The 19,763-nt window shown below is 41.5% G+C and overlaps 1 protein-coding gene across 1 annotated transcript in view; it reads right to left on the bottom strand.

Moving 5' to 3' along the window:
- Positions 1–17,937, bottom strand: part of PLEKHG7 (pleckstrin homology and RhoGEF domain containing G7) — a 37,869-nt gene extending 19,932 nt beyond the window's left edge. Inside the window, exons 1-8 of the mRNA XM_026123191.2 lie at positions 17,800–17,937; positions 15,412–16,153; positions 14,674–14,696; positions 9,101–9,228; positions 7,831–7,871; positions 6,440–6,535; positions 4,442–4,591; positions 2,409–2,504 (exon numbers count right to left, since the gene is read on the bottom strand). Of these exons, the coding sequence (XP_025978976.2) occupies positions 2,409–2,504; positions 4,442–4,591; positions 6,440–6,535; positions 7,831–7,871; positions 9,101–9,228; positions 14,674–14,696; positions 15,412–16,125 (1,248 nt within the window). The 5' untranslated portion in view covers positions 16,126–16,153; positions 17,800–17,937. The remainder of the gene's footprint in view (positions 1–2,408; positions 2,505–4,441; positions 4,592–6,439; positions 6,536–7,830; positions 7,872–9,100; positions 9,229–14,673; positions 14,697–15,411; positions 16,154–17,799) is intronic.
- Between the last annotated feature and the right edge of the window lie 1,826 nt (positions 17,938–19,763).

The following is a 19,763-nucleotide window of genomic DNA, read 5'->3' as shown; positions in this document are numbered from 1 at the left end:
AGAACAACATTATTTCCCACCCCTGGTCTCTCCAAAGGCTCCAGACCTAACGGGGCCCCAACGCTTCTCGCTCTGACATTGCCAGAATTAGCTTCAGAATTGCAGCCAAAGTGCTTTAATTAGTTAGAGGCTAAAGGAAATCTATGAAAATAGCTACTTACGTCATGACAATGCCATATGACAAAAGCTTTGAAACAAGATTACAGTTATTCCATTTAAACTTATTCTAGGGTAGCAGCTGTATTTAACATAAATCAGCACAGAAAATTACAATGAATGAATGGTACATACTGGAAAATACTGATTGTATGTGACAGAGCTGTGACAATCAGAGAAGTCTTCACAGACATTTGAAAAAGAGGCCATCTTTCATAGCATGAGTTTGTTTCATGCTGTGGGAAGTGAGGGAAATTTCTATTAAGTGTTGTGAGATGCAAAAGCTGCCTTTGTAAGCCACATGTTCCCCTTAAGATGTTAATATAAACATGTTTGCAGCTGATTCCAAGGGTGCCCACACTGTCAGTCACCTGTGGGTGCAAGCCTGTTCCTAAGCCCACACTTGCTTCCCGAATACAGTATTCACATGCAAACTCACGACCAGACTCAGCTTCAGGCCAAAGTTTTGGTCAATCCAAAAGACAAAGTTGCATAAGCTCAGCATGGTGGCAGGGGTCCAGACTGTCCCTTATCTGGCCCATGGGACCAGGACAGGCATGGGTCTGCGCATACAGCAGTCCAGTCCATCTGAGGGCCACTAGGTATGTTTGAACTCTCCTCCAGGTCTTCATTAACATGCCTTCAATAGCTGAAGCCTGTCTGAAGCCTGTCCTGACCTTGTTCAGGCACAGAAGTTCTTTCAAAAAAACTTTCCTATTTTACTATGTCACATTATCTGGAATCTCTTAGTACCAACATTTTTCTTCTATTTTGACAAAGGTGCATGTTATGCCTTTTATAGCGTGCACTTCTTGACAGCAGGCTGAATCAATAAGGAAATGCATGTTGTAAAACACCATTGAGAACAGCTGCTTTTTCCTACATTTGACTGCTATCTTAGATGTAGGCATGCATAATAAATGATCATTTATCATCCTAATTAATAAGGCAAACAAAATAAAAACAACAAAATTTAAAATATATTAAAAATAATCCTATTCCCTAAATAGCTCATAGCAATAGAGGTCATTCCCTTCTTTAAACCATCATGAAGGGATCAGAAACTACATATTGACTGATAGTAACAGACCCTTAGTATGGTCTCTGTCCACCACAAGTGCAGGGTGAAATATGTTGGCTAAAACCTCTTTCTCTGTGTCTCCCAGCGTGCTCATATGGTCAATCGCTGCAGCTCACCTGATGTGTGGTCAGTCATTGGGCTCTGGCTAATTGTCCTCAGGGTCCTTACTCTGAAGAGTTTTGCTGCTCTTGTTTTGGCTAAAAAGTGGGATGCTAACCGTTAAGGCAAGGGTATAACATTAAGAGGGAAAGTCCCTGAAGTAAACAATTTGCTTAGGTCGTGTGATGGGATTTTTAGCAGTCATTCAGTGTATGGAGCTGAAGAGCCCCTTCCAAAATTCACTTCCCTATTTTGGAGGAAGTGTTTGTTGTGTTCACCTTTGTAGTCCTGTAAAACAGTGGTACTGGATATGACCTGTTTTGTTTCACTTGCATACCTTTAAAGATAAGAAAAACTTCTGTTTTGCTTCTAAAGCTATACAAAGGCTATTTTGGACTTATGGGCTGCTTTAACTTTCAGTAGCTGAAAATGGTCTCCCAGTAACTAACCACAAGCAGCAAAGAGCCACAGCATGTCACAGCCAAACCTCATCTTCTCCCTCCTCCTAGGAGCTGGAGGAGAAGTAGCATATGAATACACAGCCTTGGGTCTGTATCTGAGATAGTCCTCCACGCCTAGAGAAATCCTGGCTGGAGAGGGGTTGTAATTTCCTATTTTTCCACTGTTCTGCTAGAGTGCTGTAGTAGGTAGCACAGTCTTTGTGCCACCTGTTTGAGAAAGGAACCTTATTAACGCATTTGTTTTGGTGTTGCTGTTTTGCTGTAATGATGATGTTTACCCTCACAAATCCTTCTGAAAGGACTCTGCTTTCGAGAACTAGTCTCAAACTCTTCGCACCATATTTTCTTCAGAAACATGTGTCAAATAGGCTATCTATCTCCCATGTTCAGATGCCTGTGTATCTGTTGCTGGAGGCACATCAGAATAACTTGCACTGATGAAACCTGACTGCCAGGATATGCCAAAGAGAAATGAAGGCAAGCACGATCATTTGATCCAAGTTCGAAATGCAGGCATTGAATCTGGATAGCAAGTTTGCTGACGGTTTCTTGTCTCCTTGTATTGTGCTGTTGGCTTTTTGATCTCAGTAAGACTTGTATTTTTTTCTCACCTTGTTCAACTCCTCTAAGTTTGCGAAAAGTCTCCACAAATCCACATCCAAGAGAAATTCATTACTCTGCAGGTATTTGAGCGTGTTCATAAATATCTTTAAAAATAAAATAAATCCATGTTATTTACTATTTTCTCCAATTTAATAAATCTGGTAATTTTCCTGAAAAGTACTTGTTTCCCTTATAATTCTCCTGCAATGGTCACTCGATTTGGGGAATGCAGAAGATGATGTTTTGAGAAAATTTTCCTGGCCTTCCTGAAGGCTAAATACTGGGCTTTGGGTGAGAAGCAAGGCATGAGTGACGGCCCTGGGATCTCTGTGCAGCCACCACGGAGGCAGCGCTGTCTCTGCCATGTTTTCTGCCTGAACCGGGGCCACTGAGCCCCCTGCAGATCTGCGTGCAGGCATTAAGAGCAGCAAAATTGTAGGAGCTATGGGTTTCTGTGGCTTCTGTAAATGCTCTCCTTACTAACCTATGCGTCTACTGCTATATATATTGTTTGCTGTTAGTATGGAAAAGAGAAAACTTGTTGGAATAGCAAATCATTAAGGCTAGTGGAGGGCTTATGTAGGTTTTTCTTTGGCTTGCTCCGTTAAACCGTATTGAGTATGCACTGCAACTATTTTTATTGACTGCTTATGATGTTATATTATGCAAACTCTGTCTGCAATCTTGGAGCTGTGCTAAATATGATTGAAATCTGAAAAAGGCTTGAAAAATGTAGATTACAGAGTAGACTTTTTTTGTGTGTGAAAAGACATTAATTGGAAAAAAACTATCATTCAGGTGCTAAGACTGAAGAGCTGGTGAGAATGTATGCTTAGCTCTGCAAAATTCCTCAGCAACTGTGAAAAGTTGACCTGAGAGCTTAAAGGGGATTTGCGGAGGTCTTAAAGTTCACTATGGAGGTTCATTAAAATTGGTGGAATATTTCCATAATGAGAAGCGCTTAGAGCAGGATGATTTGTGAAGCTGACTGAATAGTGTGCTGTTCATGGGCTGTGCAGGGCTGGCTAAGGTACCTCTGTAGGTTCCCACGCCAGACTTGCCAAGGGACCTGCGCATCTTCTGTTATCCTCATGCTTCCCAGGGCTTCACCTGTTTTTTATCGACTCGGATCTCTGAGCAGAGTCCAGAAGGATGGACGTTTCCATCCTGCCTGGTGACCATAGCTGGCCTGCTTCCTGCCCTTCCCTCTCCTGGCTCTTGGGGTTTTGCCCTACCAAGAAGGAATTAATCCCAGCTCCTCCTTTATTCCCTTCGCTTTGCAGTACACTTTCTGTTCTGCCTAAACTAATTCTTCAGCAACATTGAAAGCATTTCAGTAATTTTATATATTTTTCCTCTGTGCAATAAGAAAGCTGAAACTCTCTATGCAGGATAAGGGAAAAATAATAGAGAAGCTTCCATCCTTTTAAACATGTGCACTAACCTTTGTTGTGTGATAAATGTAAATGGTGCACCTGGATAATATTCTTGTCTATCTTTCAAAGCTCTTAAAATTTACCAGGATACAGTCAGTCTGGGGGAGGAGGGCTGTTTGCTTGCTTGCTTGTTTGTTTTCTTGTAATAGAATTACAGGTCTGCTGAACTCTGGGATTTTCAATGCTCTAGTCAGGATAATCTAACCACAGCTCCTTTGTCCTATCTGTATGAAATTAAGCCAAGAGTAAGCTATAGGCTAGCAGTAGAGAAAAATCCAGTATAGTCAACTGGAGAGTAGCTTAAGTCCAGAGTCAGTGAACTGATAGTGGAATATCAGCTGAAATTATTGGAAGGTTCTCCAATCAGATTGTGTTTGCAAAGCACTGAAAATGATGTCCAGAGGAAGAGATGCCACCAAGAAGATTTAAAAAAAAGCATACAAAGGGATTCCTGGAAATAGGATGATCAGGTGGGAGAAACAGCAAGGGTGTTAGTCATTCCCCTGTAGATGCTAAATGAAATGTTACCGACAGCTTTGTCTGCCTTGCTGACAGATGGACAAATAATGTTTCATCTTTTCTTGAGATAGGAAATCTGAAGTTACCATCTTGAGAACCAGCAAATGATCCAGAAAGTAAGTGCATTCACTTGTGAACAGTTCCCACATGGCTTCTTCTTTCTTCACTTCTAATCGGCTGTCGGCATCTTTCTGCTCAGTCTCTTGAGCCTTTATAAACTCCTGCCAAGATTTACTCTATTGATTGAGGAGGAAAAGAAGAATAACTGACTATTGCATAAGGTTTGAAGCAGTTGATGCAAAAAACCCTATGATCTACTTGCCCTTGTAAAGAGCCTGCCTGCCAGTATTAGTGCTTCTTCTGTTGAAAGCTTAATGATTCCTTTAAAAAGGTAAAATGTCAGCTTTCTTATTGCTACTCATACTCATTATATGAAAACACCGAATTTGTCAGTTACACAGAAAAATAGTCTACACTTGTAGGACACTGTATAAAAAACCAAAAAACCAAACCAAAACAACACAGTGGGCAGCTTGTAAATGCTAATGAGTTTAATCTGTCATGCTGTTGCTGCTGGAAAGCAAGGATGGATGATAGGTTCCTGTTTTCCAGAAGGTCAAATCAAGGTACCAAAGTACCAGATCTTCAAAGGTACCTCGATATGTTTTGTTCAGTCCTGGTGTGGACGGCCACTGCAACCTCACTGCCCTGCTCCCCAGTAGGTCTCTCATACCACCTGACAGGAATCCTCAAAAAACCGGTATGCGGAGAACTGCATATAACAGCACAGTGTCAAAAGCAAAAGCATTGAGGGGGGGTTAGGCTGGATTTGGCTTATCTGAATATGACCCTGGTTGCCTAAGCTTAATGTTTCTATTGGCTAGGTCACCCTGGGGGCTGCGAGCCTAGTTTGTCTGGGCAGAGGGGCTTTGGTGGGATTTGTGCAGCTGAACCTGGCTATCAGGCATGGCCCTCTGCGTGGGCTCTGTATTTGGAAGCCGGTGCCCAAGCTCCAGCAGATCTGCTTTAGACGCTGATCTGTCTGTCTGAGAAGAAAAGGGCTCCTGGGTGTTCAATAGCCTGTTGATTAGGGCTGACCACAGGATACGAGTTACCGAGGTTCACATCCCTAATCCAAGCTGGGTGGAATGTGAATTGAAGGCTCGCTCTTTTTTTTTTTGTTGTTATTATTATTTTTTAATCCGCTAGATGAGTGCATAGACTCTGCGCAAGATGCCTGAGGGGTGCATTTGCTCTGAGCTTGCTGCTGGGGTCAGAGCCCACTCGACTACTTGTTCTTCTCTCTTCCTTGAGCAGTTTTTTGAAACTGCAGGAGTAGTGCCTGAGCTGAGGCTCTGAGCACCTGCATAGTGGGGAATGGGGCATTATCTCTGTGCACCTCCCGTGCGAGAAACATGAGGAATTAGTTGCCTGCAGGATCAGGTTGCAGCTGACAGACGGCTTGGAGAATAGAAGTGGCACCCAAATGATGGATTTTGTCCTTTCTAGCTATTAGAGTACCCTGGAGGCTCTAATCCTAGAGAAGTTGTCTAATGGGTCCCAGGGCATCTGGTAAAGATGAACCAGAGATGCTTGCTTGTGAGCGTGAGACAAGTTTCTTGCTTCCCAGGCTTGCTCCCCAAGCAGCCCTCTCTAGTGCAGTGATGGGGGGTGACCCTGCCCCGTGTGGCCGTACGGGCCTGGCGCAGCTCCCCCGGCTGTTTTGGGGTGCCCGCAGGGCTGCAGTTTCCCTCCCACGTGCTGCAGGCACTGCTGAGAGGGTCGGCTCGGGAGCTGCTGCCTCTTGATGAGGAAGGTACCTCCGTCTGCCCCAAAGTGGAGGGTCCATAAGCCCGGCAAAACCTCGGGGGCTGCGAGGGCTCTTGCTAAGTTTGTAACCACACTCGCGTCCCCTTCATTGCAAACACTGAATTTATACCCTAGGCCTATGTATTAATTTTGCAGATGAGTTTCATATTCAGGTTAATGTGTTGAAAAATGGTAATTTAAAAAGAACACAAAAGTTTTATCCCCATCTTTCAGAGCTTAATAGATAGCTGCTTTGGTACTGAGCATTTTGATACCTTAAAAAGGCAAAATTCGTATGTGCTGCAATCTATGATCTTAATAGTTGAAAGACAGTTTTCCAGATCAGATGTTTGTTTCTGTTTGTCCTTACCCTGTTTAATGAAAAAAAAAAAAAAAAATCTTAATTTATACAATATTTTAAAGACAAGTAAGAAATTTTTTCAGTCCATTAACCTTGGGCTGATCTTCAAGGAGCTTTCCCCTGACACCCTGATTTCGTTATTTTTGGAAATCACGGTGTTTGATTGATGGTGATTGATACTCATGGTGTATGAGACAGGGATGGCAGATTTATTTGTAGCTATGGGTGGGGTGAGTAGGTGGCTTAGATATGTGGGTGTGTCAGTAAGGTCTTATTTATATAACACAGCAATCTTTGGCAGGGCTAATCACCGATATAGCAACAGACAGTGGACTACCCTGAGAATATAAAACAAATAATGTGCTCTGTTTCCTCCAGCACAGTCAGAAGTATGGGACTATAAAATGTATAATTTCAATTTTCCTTCCTCTGTCATCTTATGTATGCAGAGCTTGGATGATTTTTTTGATTTGAGCAACACATTCAAAAAGCTGCTCTGGTCAGCTGTACAATAGTCTCAGTAAAATGAGCTTTCCTAAAGCTTGAAGAGCAGGCAGAGTCTGTGTGCATGAGGGCTCATGAAATAAAACCAATTGGTTTCATTTTTGTTGTGTTTTTCAGACCAGCAGTGCCATGTGCAAATTTTAATGAATATTTGCAATCTCAAATTTAGTGCTGTGATCTTAGACTTATAAGGTGTTTTACTGTGTTTTATCTGTTTTCTGGATCTATATGGCTGCACTTCATGGATTTGTACTGACTGAATTTTAGGCAACGAACTCAAGCCAGTCCTGAAATATGTATTTGATTATCATATTTGATATTCACTACTTAAGCTGAACTTTCAGTTCTGTAAAATGGCTTGAAATGGAGCAGAAACAATATTGTAATGATGTGTGTGTGTGTGTGTATGCACATACATGTGTATTTAACCGATGCACCACCAAATGCATTTTCAGAAGTTAAATTTTACGCTGATGTGATCAAAGCGAGGACACGACAGTAACCTGTGCCCCCATCCCTGGGCGCTGGCTGGGAGGTGCTGCCGGTGGGGGGACCTGTGGGAACTGCCACGCGCGTCACACGCGGGGCGGTGGCGTTGGTGGCCGTATCCGACCCACCCTACCTTCGTTAGGGATTAATGACCTGGCGGGCGCTCAGCACAGGTAGGGCGGAGGCCGCCACATGTGGTTCACCTGCCTTTCCCCAAGGGCAGGAAAGTGAAGAAACTCTGTTTACTCAGTTAGTTGTGTGAGGAGGCAAAGCCAGGGCAAGGGAAAAAAAAACATATGGTGTAATACTCACAACTCCTCTTTTGGCAAATGGCCACCTTGGCTTTTTGGACTCTAATGGGTAAAACAAATGTGTTATCAGTAAAGAAACAGATAGTGGAAAATAGAATAATTACTTTTTTTAGGCGAAGCCTGATGCAGTATACTCTATTTAGCTCAAATTTAACAGTTCTATTTAGGCAGTTTGTGCACCAGACTTAAAACCCATTAAGGCTATTGAGCTGGGATCTTCCCAGTAAACGTGATGTCTATCTGTGATGGGATCTTGGCTGATACTAAACACTCCCACTTGCTGCAGATGATCTGCATGTGATTGCCAGTTCTTAACATGGGGAAAAGCATCATACCTCAGGCCAGTTCTTAAGGATACTCAGTGTTCTGGAGGAAGAATTAGGGCATGTCTGCTTGTTAGTGATGTCTTGGATCTATGCAGACGCTTATGGCACTTTTTGTGAACTTAACAATATTACTGCAGTAGTGCAAGTGTCACTGTCTGTACAGCGTAGTCTCTTCAGGAGTAAGAATATCTTTGTGGAATGTCACATTCATGGGATCACAGCTGTAAAGCTCTTTGAATAAACAATCCTAAATAGCCTCACTGTCCTTAGTGAGGCACAGGGAAGGCTGGGAATCTGCACGCAGGAGTGCACGGGGCTGAAGGGGCTAAGTTTGCTCAGTAAGAAATTTGGAACAAAACACTTTTTTCTGAATTTATGCTACCTACCTTCAGGCCTATGTGAGACTGGGAGTCACATTCCAGAATTTCCTCTCTGGGGTTTTGGGGCATGGGCCATCCTTTTGAGAAGGGCTAGCTTGTTTGCTTTGGTGAAGCTGCTTGTTGTGCCCTTGATTGTTTTTGGGGGGGGGGAAGAAAACTTGTGTCTCCAGTCACCAGCATCTTCTGGTCAGTGGCAATCACACTGCACGCTATGCTATATTCCACTATAGATATTTGTGGAAACTGCTTGAAGGTCTATATTTGAACTTTGGAAGGTCTCGTGGGCAACCTGTAGCCATGGGTTGGGTCTACGAGCTTCGTGATTAGAGTGCTAAATGAAAGGCTGGCATGGGGCACACTCTTCCTTCTGCTTGAAGCTGGCAGGTAGGAATTTGCAACTCCTGGATGGAGATCCTGGCCTGGGCTCTGGTTGCTCTAGCCTTGTGGAGGAGGGAGGTGATCTGTGTCCCCCCATGTTGTCCGTGTACTGATCTTCCCTCCCCACCCAACATGTGCATGGACCTTAGTTGTGGTTGAGATGGGCAGACCCCAGCCTGTGCCTGACCTGCGTTCAACAGCAGGGCTGCCGGGGGCAGATGGTCCACGGCACCGTCCGAGACGAGGAGGTCTCCAGGGAACACCTCAAGTCCGGGCAGACTCACCACGACAGAACTGCGCCTGCGATCAGCTGATCTGCGTGATGCAACCACAACACATTTAATCGTTTTCCTCTCCTTATGACAGGAAACTTCTGAAGTGCTCCTCACCGACATGTGAGGAAACGAGTTTAAAAAAACCCTAATCACAGGGGTACCACATAATGTATTAAAAGAAGCCAGTAATTTCAGTGAGTAGAAAGCCTCCATGATCAACAGCAAATACCTAATTATCTTTTACTCTCAACCGCAGAGTGTTGTTGAGATAGAGGGGCTTATGGGCATGGCTTGTCTCAGGAGATAGGAACTCAGAGGATTTAGACGCAGGCGATTCCTGGGTGCTTCTAAGATTAGGCAAAAAGTGAGTGAAGGTTTCTAAATCTATATTTTGGCACTGGAGTCTAAATGAGCAGTTAAATCCCATGACCCTAGCTGATATGTGGGTTGTCAGTGCTTTTGACCTGCATACAACTGATAACTTCAAAAAAAGACAGCATATTAGCAAAACAGTTCAAGCACTTTTTTATAATTGCTTTTTGGCTAGTTTGTTCCATTTCCTTTCTAAATCTTTCCGGAGTAGTTCCTGATAATTCAGATAATTTTGTATTTTGCATATAATACGGCTTAGCAGCCCTGCTGATTGGAGACAAATGGCTCTTTCTAACTGTTACTGGTACGAACGGAGGGCATTGTCCAGGAAGTCCATCCATCAAGTTGAGTGACAGAGGCATTCTGTATCCAAAGGTGTGTTTGAGGCAGAGGCTGCTTGCATTCAAATACAGAAATTATTGGTGTAGGTGAAAACCTTTCTGGGTCTTGCTAATAACTCACACCAATACCTAATTAATGGTGTTAGCATACTGTTGCAAGGTAACTGGTGTCTGCAGCTGCTGTTCTGCTTTCTTCAATTAACTGATGCATAAGGACGGTGTCAGATTTTAAAGGGTCAGTAACTAAGCAGCTGTTGTTAGTGGAAGGGAGTAAGCCGGGAGTGGAGGCATCAAGTATGCAGGTATGTACACGCATATATACATATAATATATATGGATACATATATGTAGATATTTTAGTTACCGTCTATTGTGTGTGGTATTCTTGGCCAGTAAAGTATAATTCTTATTGCTTTCTGCCTAGGCAGAAATCTTCCTGTGACTATTTAGTCACTTGTCAATGCTTGATTGAAACTTTGCAAGTACTTTTTTCCCCTTAACTGCACAAATGGTCACCTGGCAACTTATTGACTGGCAGATGGATTCTGATAAGGCTGAGAGCTAGGTTTTAAGATGTGGAGTGGGAAGCGGAGACTGTGCTTTCTGTTATGATTTGACAGTGATGCTGCTTGCAGTTCCCTTAGGTAACCCAATTTAATTGCCTGGTCTAAAGGAAAGATTTGCTCCTAACCATAGGGAGAGCTCTAGGTTGTCAGGAAGGCCAGGTTTGGGACTTTAAGACTTTAAACACAGGCAGGTTGGGGCTTAAAAATTATTATTTTTTTTGATGAGGTCACAGTGTGCAATGTACAAGTTCCCGAAAAGCCATTCCTTTTCTCATCGTCCCACTGAATGGGGAACATAGGAGCCATATATTTTATTTAACTTTAGGGATTTATATGAAGCTCTGAGATTTCTCCTGAAATTAAAACTAACACATGGACTGCAGGCTTCTTGGGATGGGGTCTGTTTCTTGGTTGTCTGCAAGCCCACAGTAGTGCAAGGGAGACTGCTTTCTGACATGGCACGCTGCGTGCTACCCCATGCAAACTTTAAGTGTTGATAATAACTGTATTAAGATGTTTCTGAAACCACTTGTGATTCCTCTATGTAATCTCTTGGACAGCTGGAGTGTTATACAAGTCAGATGCTGCAATATAGTACAAGGATAAATCTAAAAGTTGTAACTGGTACGCTATGAAATTCAGGAGATTTCTTTCAGCTTCTATTCACAATAAAATTTTTCAGTGTATTACTGATCCTTTATGTATCTAGCCTACCTGAATTTTGAAATATGTTTTGAAGCTGGAGGTTAGTCACATATGAAAATAAACAATGAGTAGCACAGTTTCATTGTAAATGAGTTAAATGGTGTTATTTCCCTAAATCAGAAAGGCCTTGAGCTTCAGAGACACTTACACCTAAATGAGTTCTTCACATAGGTATGCAAGCCTGTGATGTATGGGAGCACGCTAAGGTTACTTGGATGCATATCTACAGTATACCCTTGCAGTCTGACATGCCTGGGTTGATTAATGGCTTACGTGCCTAAACTGTGTACGCATCCTTAATAGATGAAGGTACAGATACAGGTATCTGTGATCATCTGGCCTGATGCCTGTAGACATATTAGATTCGTTAGATGTTTTTGTTGGTTTTACTGGAGAAATGAAATTACTGGAGAGCCGTGCAATGCAATTTGTCAGTGTTTGAGTCTGTATGCAACATTTTCTCGTTTCTTCATGCTTGTCGACCCCATAGCTTTGCCTTTTTCTTTAGTTTGTGTTTGCTTTTCTTACTAGTGGCAGGATGCTGAAGTGCTTGAGTGAAAGAAGTGTTTTGTACTTTAGGGATGAACTTGATCCTAAGAGAAGATAATATCCTTGCAATGATTCCTCCTTTAAATCTGCTTGGTTTTGCCCAGAGGTTTATTCTATGAAGGAATTGAAAATTATTTAAGAAGTTGAAGCAATTCAGGGTCTGGAGAAATAAATATCCTGGGTATACAGCTATTTCTAGGGCAGGGAAAGTTTTAGCTGGTTGCTCTTTAAAGATCTGTATCCTGATACATTTGTAATCTTAGTCTAACTAGACCTTCAGATGTCTCAGGGAACAGACATCTATATCAATCACCTTAACTGAGTAATAGATGTGTTTTTTAATATGAATACCTCATATATGAGAACAAAAACAACTGGAGATGTCAGAAGGATCAACATCATAGGGTAGTCACAGTGCTACACTGAGAGGGCTGCTGTGTTACCCAAGGGGCTAAGGGAGGACGTTTGGACTCCCTGCATAGCATAGCACTTTGCTGCTATATTAGCTGTTAAAGGGGGGAAGAAGAGGGCTTCAAGACAGACAAGTCCAGCTCTCCCAACCCATTGACAATGAATTGCCTTAGTAGTTACAGGATGTCTATAGAAAAGAGCATGATCCAGTTTTGCACCCAGTCTCTGGCACAGTGAATTGGGCAAGGGGAAAATGAATTCATAATAAACTGAAGGTGTTGTTTTATCAACATTTCCTTCAGTGGCAGTGTTGGCTTCAGCATCTCACCCTGTCCCCACCACATATCCCACTCTCTGTGCTGCCCCACTGGTGCTTTTTGTTTGTTAATTTTGACTGATTATTTTTAATCATCATCAACTCAGCGCATTGTCATGCTAACAGAGATGTCCTGGCACAATGGACTGAGGGCTGTGCAGGGCAGGGCTGTTTAAAATGAGAATTGTTGCTTTAAGGAAGCCTGAGAGAAGGGAGAAGAGATGCTTATTAAAACTGAAGGAATGAGGTATGTCTTTATCCTGTAAGGTCTTCTGGATGATCTACTAGGCGGTGTTGGAGGCAGTTTGCCAACTGTGCCAATGTACTTCTAATTGGAAAGAATAATCTGACATTTCAGCAGTTTTCTCTAGCTGTGATAATAAGGGATTAGTTGTTAAGGAGTTAGATTAATGATTTAGATAAATGAGGAGCTGAATACAGTCCTTGCCCAGACATTGGACCAAGTTCAACTATTTAACTTGACAAAAATTTTAAAGCAGAAATTAGTGATTTTTGTCTTAACGTTACTGCACATTCTAATATTGGTCAGGACAAGAAATGGAAATTGTAATATGTCATCCCAACCTCCTTTTCTCAGTCCTTCCTGCTGGTGATCAGGGAACATAGCTTGTGATGTTCCTTGCATGATTTCTTGATTTTAAAATCTGGATGGCTGTCCAGAGTCAGTGTCTTAGCCGGCATATACTGGGTTCCCTCCAAAGCTGCCAGACAAGTTACACTAAGAGAAGGTGTGTGTGTTAAATAACTAAGCAGGAGAACATTAAACATTTGTATTCAGTCTTCTTCAATTCCTCACTTGAATTGAGCTACAGATTGCACAACTATTCACTCCATCAATGACCTCTGCTTATGTATTTTTATGTTTTGAGTTAGATCAGAGCAGGCTATTCCCGCAGTAGGTGTGGACTGTTTTCACACTGAGACACAAAGATCTCCTTCCTTCCCTCCCTCCCTCTTTCAACTGTAAGTTGAAAAGGCTAAAGGGTGAGTTGGAAATTGTAGCAACTCAGGAAAATCTGGGAAAGCTCTTGTGCAGTGAGCACATCATTTCAGACACACACATCTGTTAAGCCTTATCTAAGGAATTGCATTGCGTGTGGACTGTATCAGCCTACTCCCACCTCCCCAAGGCCCAAACACAAACCTACTTGAAATACAGGCCTGTTGGCAACCTGCTGGTTATAATAAATCTTTTACCTGACAAATGAGTAAATGTTGGGAAGAACAGGAGATGCAGCTCAACTAATGATATCTACTGCCTTAGGGAATGAAATACTATGTGGCATAGTCACACAAGCAGTGTATTACGCTGGTCGTGAGGCTATTTCTGCAGCAGGTTCCTGAAGCCTTGCCCACCAGTGCTAGTGCTTTTAGCGTACCTGGCTCACCTGTATGCCCCACCTGAAATCTTCAGGGGGGTCAGGCAATTAAATGAACATTGCATTATCAGTGAGAGAGGTGTTGTTGTTAAGGGAGGTACTAGCTGCTACTTCCTTGTTGTTTGGGGAGCAAACAAATTTTGTTTTGTTTCCTTCCTGTAAATATTTGAACATTTTAAGGAAACAAATTTGGCCGAATCAAACTCAGTTTTAATCAGGATTTTACCTTCTGAAAATTGCTTGTAAGAGCTTAATGCAACTGAGTGCACAAATCTGTGGTACATAGCACCTTATCTCGACAGAAAGTGCATGCACTAACATATTGTAAAATTCATATATTCTTCTTATGGGATTAACAATCCCTTCATCCAGCAGCAATCCTGGATCTGCTTTTCTCATGTATGAGAACAATATTGAGCTGTTCTGCTAGCTTCTTTGGTCCCTTTCTCCTCCCACAAAGTTTTGAAGAACATTGCTAGAGATTATGAGATGTTTCACATTCTTCAGATGCTGAAATTTGACACTGTTAATCCCAACAGCAAGACCTTTTGGCAGTTAGTTCCCTTTGCAGAGCTCTCAGATGGTCCTACTGAAATATTGTGTGAAATATAGCTAAACATGCCAGGGAGAGGGCCACATTTGAATGAAAATCTCATTAAGAAGTTCAGTATAACAAGCTGGTGACAGGCACTTCTCAAAGCAAATCTATAAACTAAAGTTGAGTTATGCATAAATGTCTCACTGTTCACTTTGTCTTAGACCAGAGCAAATTCATTAAAAGTGTAAAGTTCAGCTTAGAATAAGATAAAACAAATATTTGCATACCTTTTTATAGGCTGGCCGCTCTTCTGAAAGAAAGTGAGATATTCTCATTACTTGGTCAGAAAGCAAGCAATCTGATGTGAGAGAAGTACTGATTTGTTAAGAGGAATATAATACATAGACTTAGACATTGGCTAATTGTTTTTCTGTTATGGATGAAGGAGCAAACTCATTTGATATCCAGAATGTTTTCTATATTTGATTGGGAAAAAATAGCTTTTGGTCTGTGGCACAAAACTAACCAGTTAGTAAAGCATTAAACACCTATTTGAGACCACCCATATTCAGTGAAATGTGCTTAAGTGCTCTGCATGAGGATAGAGTCAAGCTATATATTTGAATTTAACTTCTTGTGCAGGTAATGCAAGGCCAAGAGAGTAGGTCTATGGGCATTTTTCCTAGCAGCAAAGCTGGCTTATGCGGTTCCTTTTGCTGTGTCCTCGGACTGAAGTTATGTGGGATGGCTGAGCAGCAGTTTGCCACTGCAGAAAGGTGGGAAAGCATAGCCAAGCATAGGAGTAAGACGACTTGGTCCCCAAGAGGCATGGCTGGAGCCATGGCCTCTTGTTAAACTGGAAGAACAAATCTGCCTTCCTGAAGAGAGCAGAAATTGGTCTGTTATGGGAATGGAGCATAGGTCAGGTTGCATTTCAGTTTAAGAACTGTGGATTTTTTTGTGCAGTGGGCCATGACTGAACATGCAAGGCTGCAAAAGAGGTCGCATCGTCTTGTCCTCCTTACCTGGACGCCTTCCTGCTGCCTAGGGCTGGGATGGGGAAGTCTCTCCGGCAGAGTAGCAGAGCTGACTTTCCGCGAGTGTTGGAGTGTTGCTTCTGGATTCCCATTGCTGAGAGGATCTTTTTGGCTTGACAGCCTTGATCTGGGGCCAGCAGACTCCAGATCTGCTATGGTTGTTTCAGTCTTTGCTTTGGAAGACAGTAATTTTGCATGGACGCAGGAAGGAAATGACAGTGAGGAAGACTTAGTGCACCGTGGCGGACTTTTACAGATGTGGTGGAGCGAGCTGGTGTATTCCTTTTGATTCCCCAGCTGAGCTGTGTCAGAGCTCATGAGAGCTCTGTCCTGAAATGACAGTGCTTGTGAGGCAGAGGCCATCCTTAGACGCCTTAAAGTCGGAGAGGTGGAAATTCGGGCCAGAGCATGCCGGTCAAACTGGAAAGGTGCATGGTAGCTGCCAGTGCGCTCCTCTGTGGGAAGCTTCAGCAAAAGTGAAGACTCAGTGTAACTTCTTCTGTGGATGCAGTCACCTGGGGGCATGGTAACATCCATACAAACTGATATTGCCTGCATTTCACAGGGGCTGAAGACGACATCTTCTGGGCTGCTGCTTCCAGACAAACCTTCACGAAGCTCAGTTTCCCTATTCAGAAGTGCCACGTTGATGCACGTTTCTTTGCCCAGGTCCAGAGAATAATCAGAACTTTGTTGTTGCATTCTTTACTTGCACCATAAAGATTTATAGCTGTGTGTACATAAAAACACTATCAGAAAAGGGTCTTAGAAACTTGTACACATTTTTATTTAATATGGGAGCATATGCAAATGGGAAAAAATCTGAACAAAATAACGTAGATAGGTGCACTAGTACAGAAACATAGCATGCAATTTGAATCCTTCTTAAAATAAGAGTTTCAGCTTCAGGACCCTATTTCAGCAAGCCCTTTAAGCAGTTGCTAGCTTTGAGCGTGCAAGCAGTGTCAATGTCATTCTGTAGAACTATTTACATGATAAAGACTAATCACGTAACTAAGAACTTTGCTAATCTGGTGTTGCAGCCACCTAACTTCTCGCTGCCACTCCCCCATCAATAAATGAGACTGTGACAGTCTTGTACATGGGATACAAGTGAAGCCACTAATTCTTGGGAGTCCTACTGCTTGCTAAATGGTTTATGGTCAAATAATAATTACTTGCTGAAAGCTTAAGGAAATACAATCTAACATTTATTTAAGGTGAGTCTAACCACTGTCACTTTTTTTTTCAGGAGGAAAAATATTTTCTAATAAACATTATGTCAATCAACTAATGAAGACGATTTATAAAATTTACTTACCTGTTGATTTATTAGTACATAATCTTATGTTCTATGATTCATGAAGCTCTATTTTTAAGGTACATTCATGACAAGTCTTTCTAAAACTGGACAGAGAGTACAAGGTATAACTCATGATTATTAATTCAAAAATAAGCCTCTTCTTTTGCTAATTGGAATCTTAAAACTGTTCATGATTCCTGGCTTTTCTGGGTGCTTTTATTTACTAGAATGGACTTATTCAAACGTGTTGACTCTTCTTGAGTTACTGAATGTGGCCTCTGCAGCTGGAATTTTGAGTAATTGTAAAATCCCATGAGATTGATTTATCAAGTGATTAGAAGCAAATGTTTTCTTCAAGTTTGCAAGTTCATAATATTGCTTTTTACAGAGCTTTTCAGCCAGCAGAACACAATCATTCAAATGTTTTCAGGAAGCAAATACAGAGATAACTTTGTGATAGGAATAGCTTCTTTCAGAACTAGTGAATAGCCACAAATATGTTAGCATCTATTAATTCTTCTTTAATAGATAAGATGTAATAAAGCATGTGCTCATTAAAATGGATATTCACTAAAAATCACATTCTTGATATAATGTGGATGATGATGAGAAATTATTACTGTTTCCCATTTCTGAGCAAAGATATGATTGCATACTCTTGCTGTGAGATTTCCTAGTATTGGCTTGTGGCCCTTTTAAGATTCCTATTCTGTGAAGTGTAATTACATCTAAACTATATAATGAAATAAAAAGACTGATCATTGTTTGATGAGGCATTCTCTTGGCTTTTTTAAAATAATCACCTCTTCCCTGTGAAGAATTCTGTAACTCATCATGCAGCTTCGGGTATTCATGTGAATAGAATTTTATTGTAGAAATAAAGGATTAAAGGCAAGTCTTTTTAGGAGGAAAAAAAACAAGGGTTTTTTTGCTTGTTTGTTTTAAGTAGAAGCTCAAGGAATTGTTCTCGAAACTCTCGGCAGCACAATATTTGTAAAGAAAGTACAGTGCGAGAGAAGTGCAGAAATATGCTACACACATGCACACAAATTACTGTAGATGATTAAACTTACCACATTAGCCAGGTGAAGATTTATCGACTTCCAGTGTGTCACATCCTTTGCACATACAATTAAGTCAAATTTTCAAAGAATTACTTGCCTAACTGCGTATTCGGCTTGGCAGCAGAGAGAGTGTTTTCTCTTTTAAAGAGCCCTTACTGAATGCTGATATAAGGAACTAGTTTTTCTTCTTGTAGATTTGTTTCTAGGGGATTTGTTTATCAGCTCAGACGGAAGTGGCTTCAGGACCAATTCTCGTTTACAATAGGTAACATGATCCACACATTTTATTAAACTTCATTCCTATTATAATTCTTTTTTTTTTTACTTTTCACATTGATAAAGTTTGGCAAGAGAAATCTCAGTCGAGTAAATAATAAGCTGCAAAAGCAGGTGAAATGCCTTCGTCCTTCAAATAGTCGAGTTTGTTGTTTGTCTTGATTCATTCAGCTGGATCTAACTATGCATTGTTCATCCTTCATGGAGGAACGGTAGTGATATATCCCTTGGTTATGTTATTTACAATCAGGTTTTAATTTTGGCAAGTGTGCTAACTATCTGAGTAATTCTGAAAACAAGCAGACTTTAGTAGATGGAGCATTTGAGAACTCCTCTAGACATCCATAATTCATTGTTTTGTTGTGTTGCAGAACTGATTGGAAACCATCAGAAGTGGCTTAGGCATTCTTTGGGCGAATTTAAAATGAAACTCGGGAAGATAGGGTCTACTTTGTAGATAACTTTTGAGGAAGCACTAACCTTCATAAATGTTTGAATCTATTGTGTAATTATTATATATTTTCATTGGGCTGAGTGAGCACCTGCAAATGCAGATGACCTTTGCACTGTGTTTAATGACACTTTGATTTCCTGTAAAGATTTATTCAAAACTTGTGCACAACCCAAAATCTTGTTCCACAAAACTGGTAAAGTAAGTGTCTTTGATTTCACTTAGCATTTGATCAGACTTTGTGGAGTGAAGGGGGATTAGATATGTTCCAAGAGGAAGAAAGAAGAAAACAAACGTAAATATTTTATTTGCAATACTGGGGCAATATTTATTTTGGTACTTGTTTAGTTCTGCTTGTAAGAATACGGAGAGAGGCTAAAAAAGAATGTGCTCATGCTGTCTGATAGTTGATGGTTTGTTTGCTTTAAGTAGAGGTTTTATGAACATAAAGCTCTATATTTTTTCTCCTTATGCTGCTTCTCAAGGAGATATTAGATCAGATGAAGTGGAACAGACTTCGTTACCTAATAAAATATGCAAATATCTGGAGATTTTAGGAAATTCAGTCCCATGGAAGAGACCTAGATGGATAGCTGTTGTTGGTGAGAATGGGGTGGTGAAGCTCTCCAAGAAGTGCATCCTCGGGAGAAGCGGACAGAGAGTCAGCAAAAGGGAGTCATACCTCGCTGGGTGTGAAGGCCACCTTTGCGGTGGGGCCAGATGAGTGTTACGTTCCCTGCTCTTGGCACTCCTTACACTTATGCACATAAGTGTGTAAGCAGGCTCTTTTACTACGTAATTCAAATATTCTGAAGTGTACTTTAAGCCCATTGCTATGATTCTTCCTCCACACCTTCTTATGCGAAGGTATCTAGGTGGCTTCCTGCAAGCACCAGTCCTCAATCTAGTACAGGGTCTGCTGGACCAAGTCTTACTCATACTCATCAGCTCATGGAAGCCTGATCGTAAATGCTAAACCTGAGCCTGAGCCCTGAGTGTCTAAATATTCAGATATTGTTTTTCTGTTTCTTTCTCCATTTTCCTTTTCTGTTTGCCTATGTGCCTTCCATGAGCACATTCTTTTTTTAGCCTCTCTCCTTATTCCTAATCATCCTAATTTTGCCCAAACTTTACTTGCTCAGCCTAAGTTGCCTCCTAGTCCTAATTGTAATAATCCATTTATCCGACCCGGTTAGGGCTATGTATGTGTATCTAATTGGCTCCTGTCATCACCTCTTCTCAAGTC

This window comes from Dromaius novaehollandiae, chromosome 1 (genome assembly GCF_036370855.1).
Source record: "Dromaius novaehollandiae isolate bDroNov1 chromosome 1, bDroNov1.hap1, whole genome shotgun sequence".
In the NCBI taxonomy this organism is placed as follows: domain Eukaryota; kingdom Metazoa; phylum Chordata; class Aves; order Casuariiformes; family Dromaiidae; genus Dromaius; species Dromaius novaehollandiae.
This window is presented reverse-complemented; position numbering and strand designations above follow the sequence as displayed.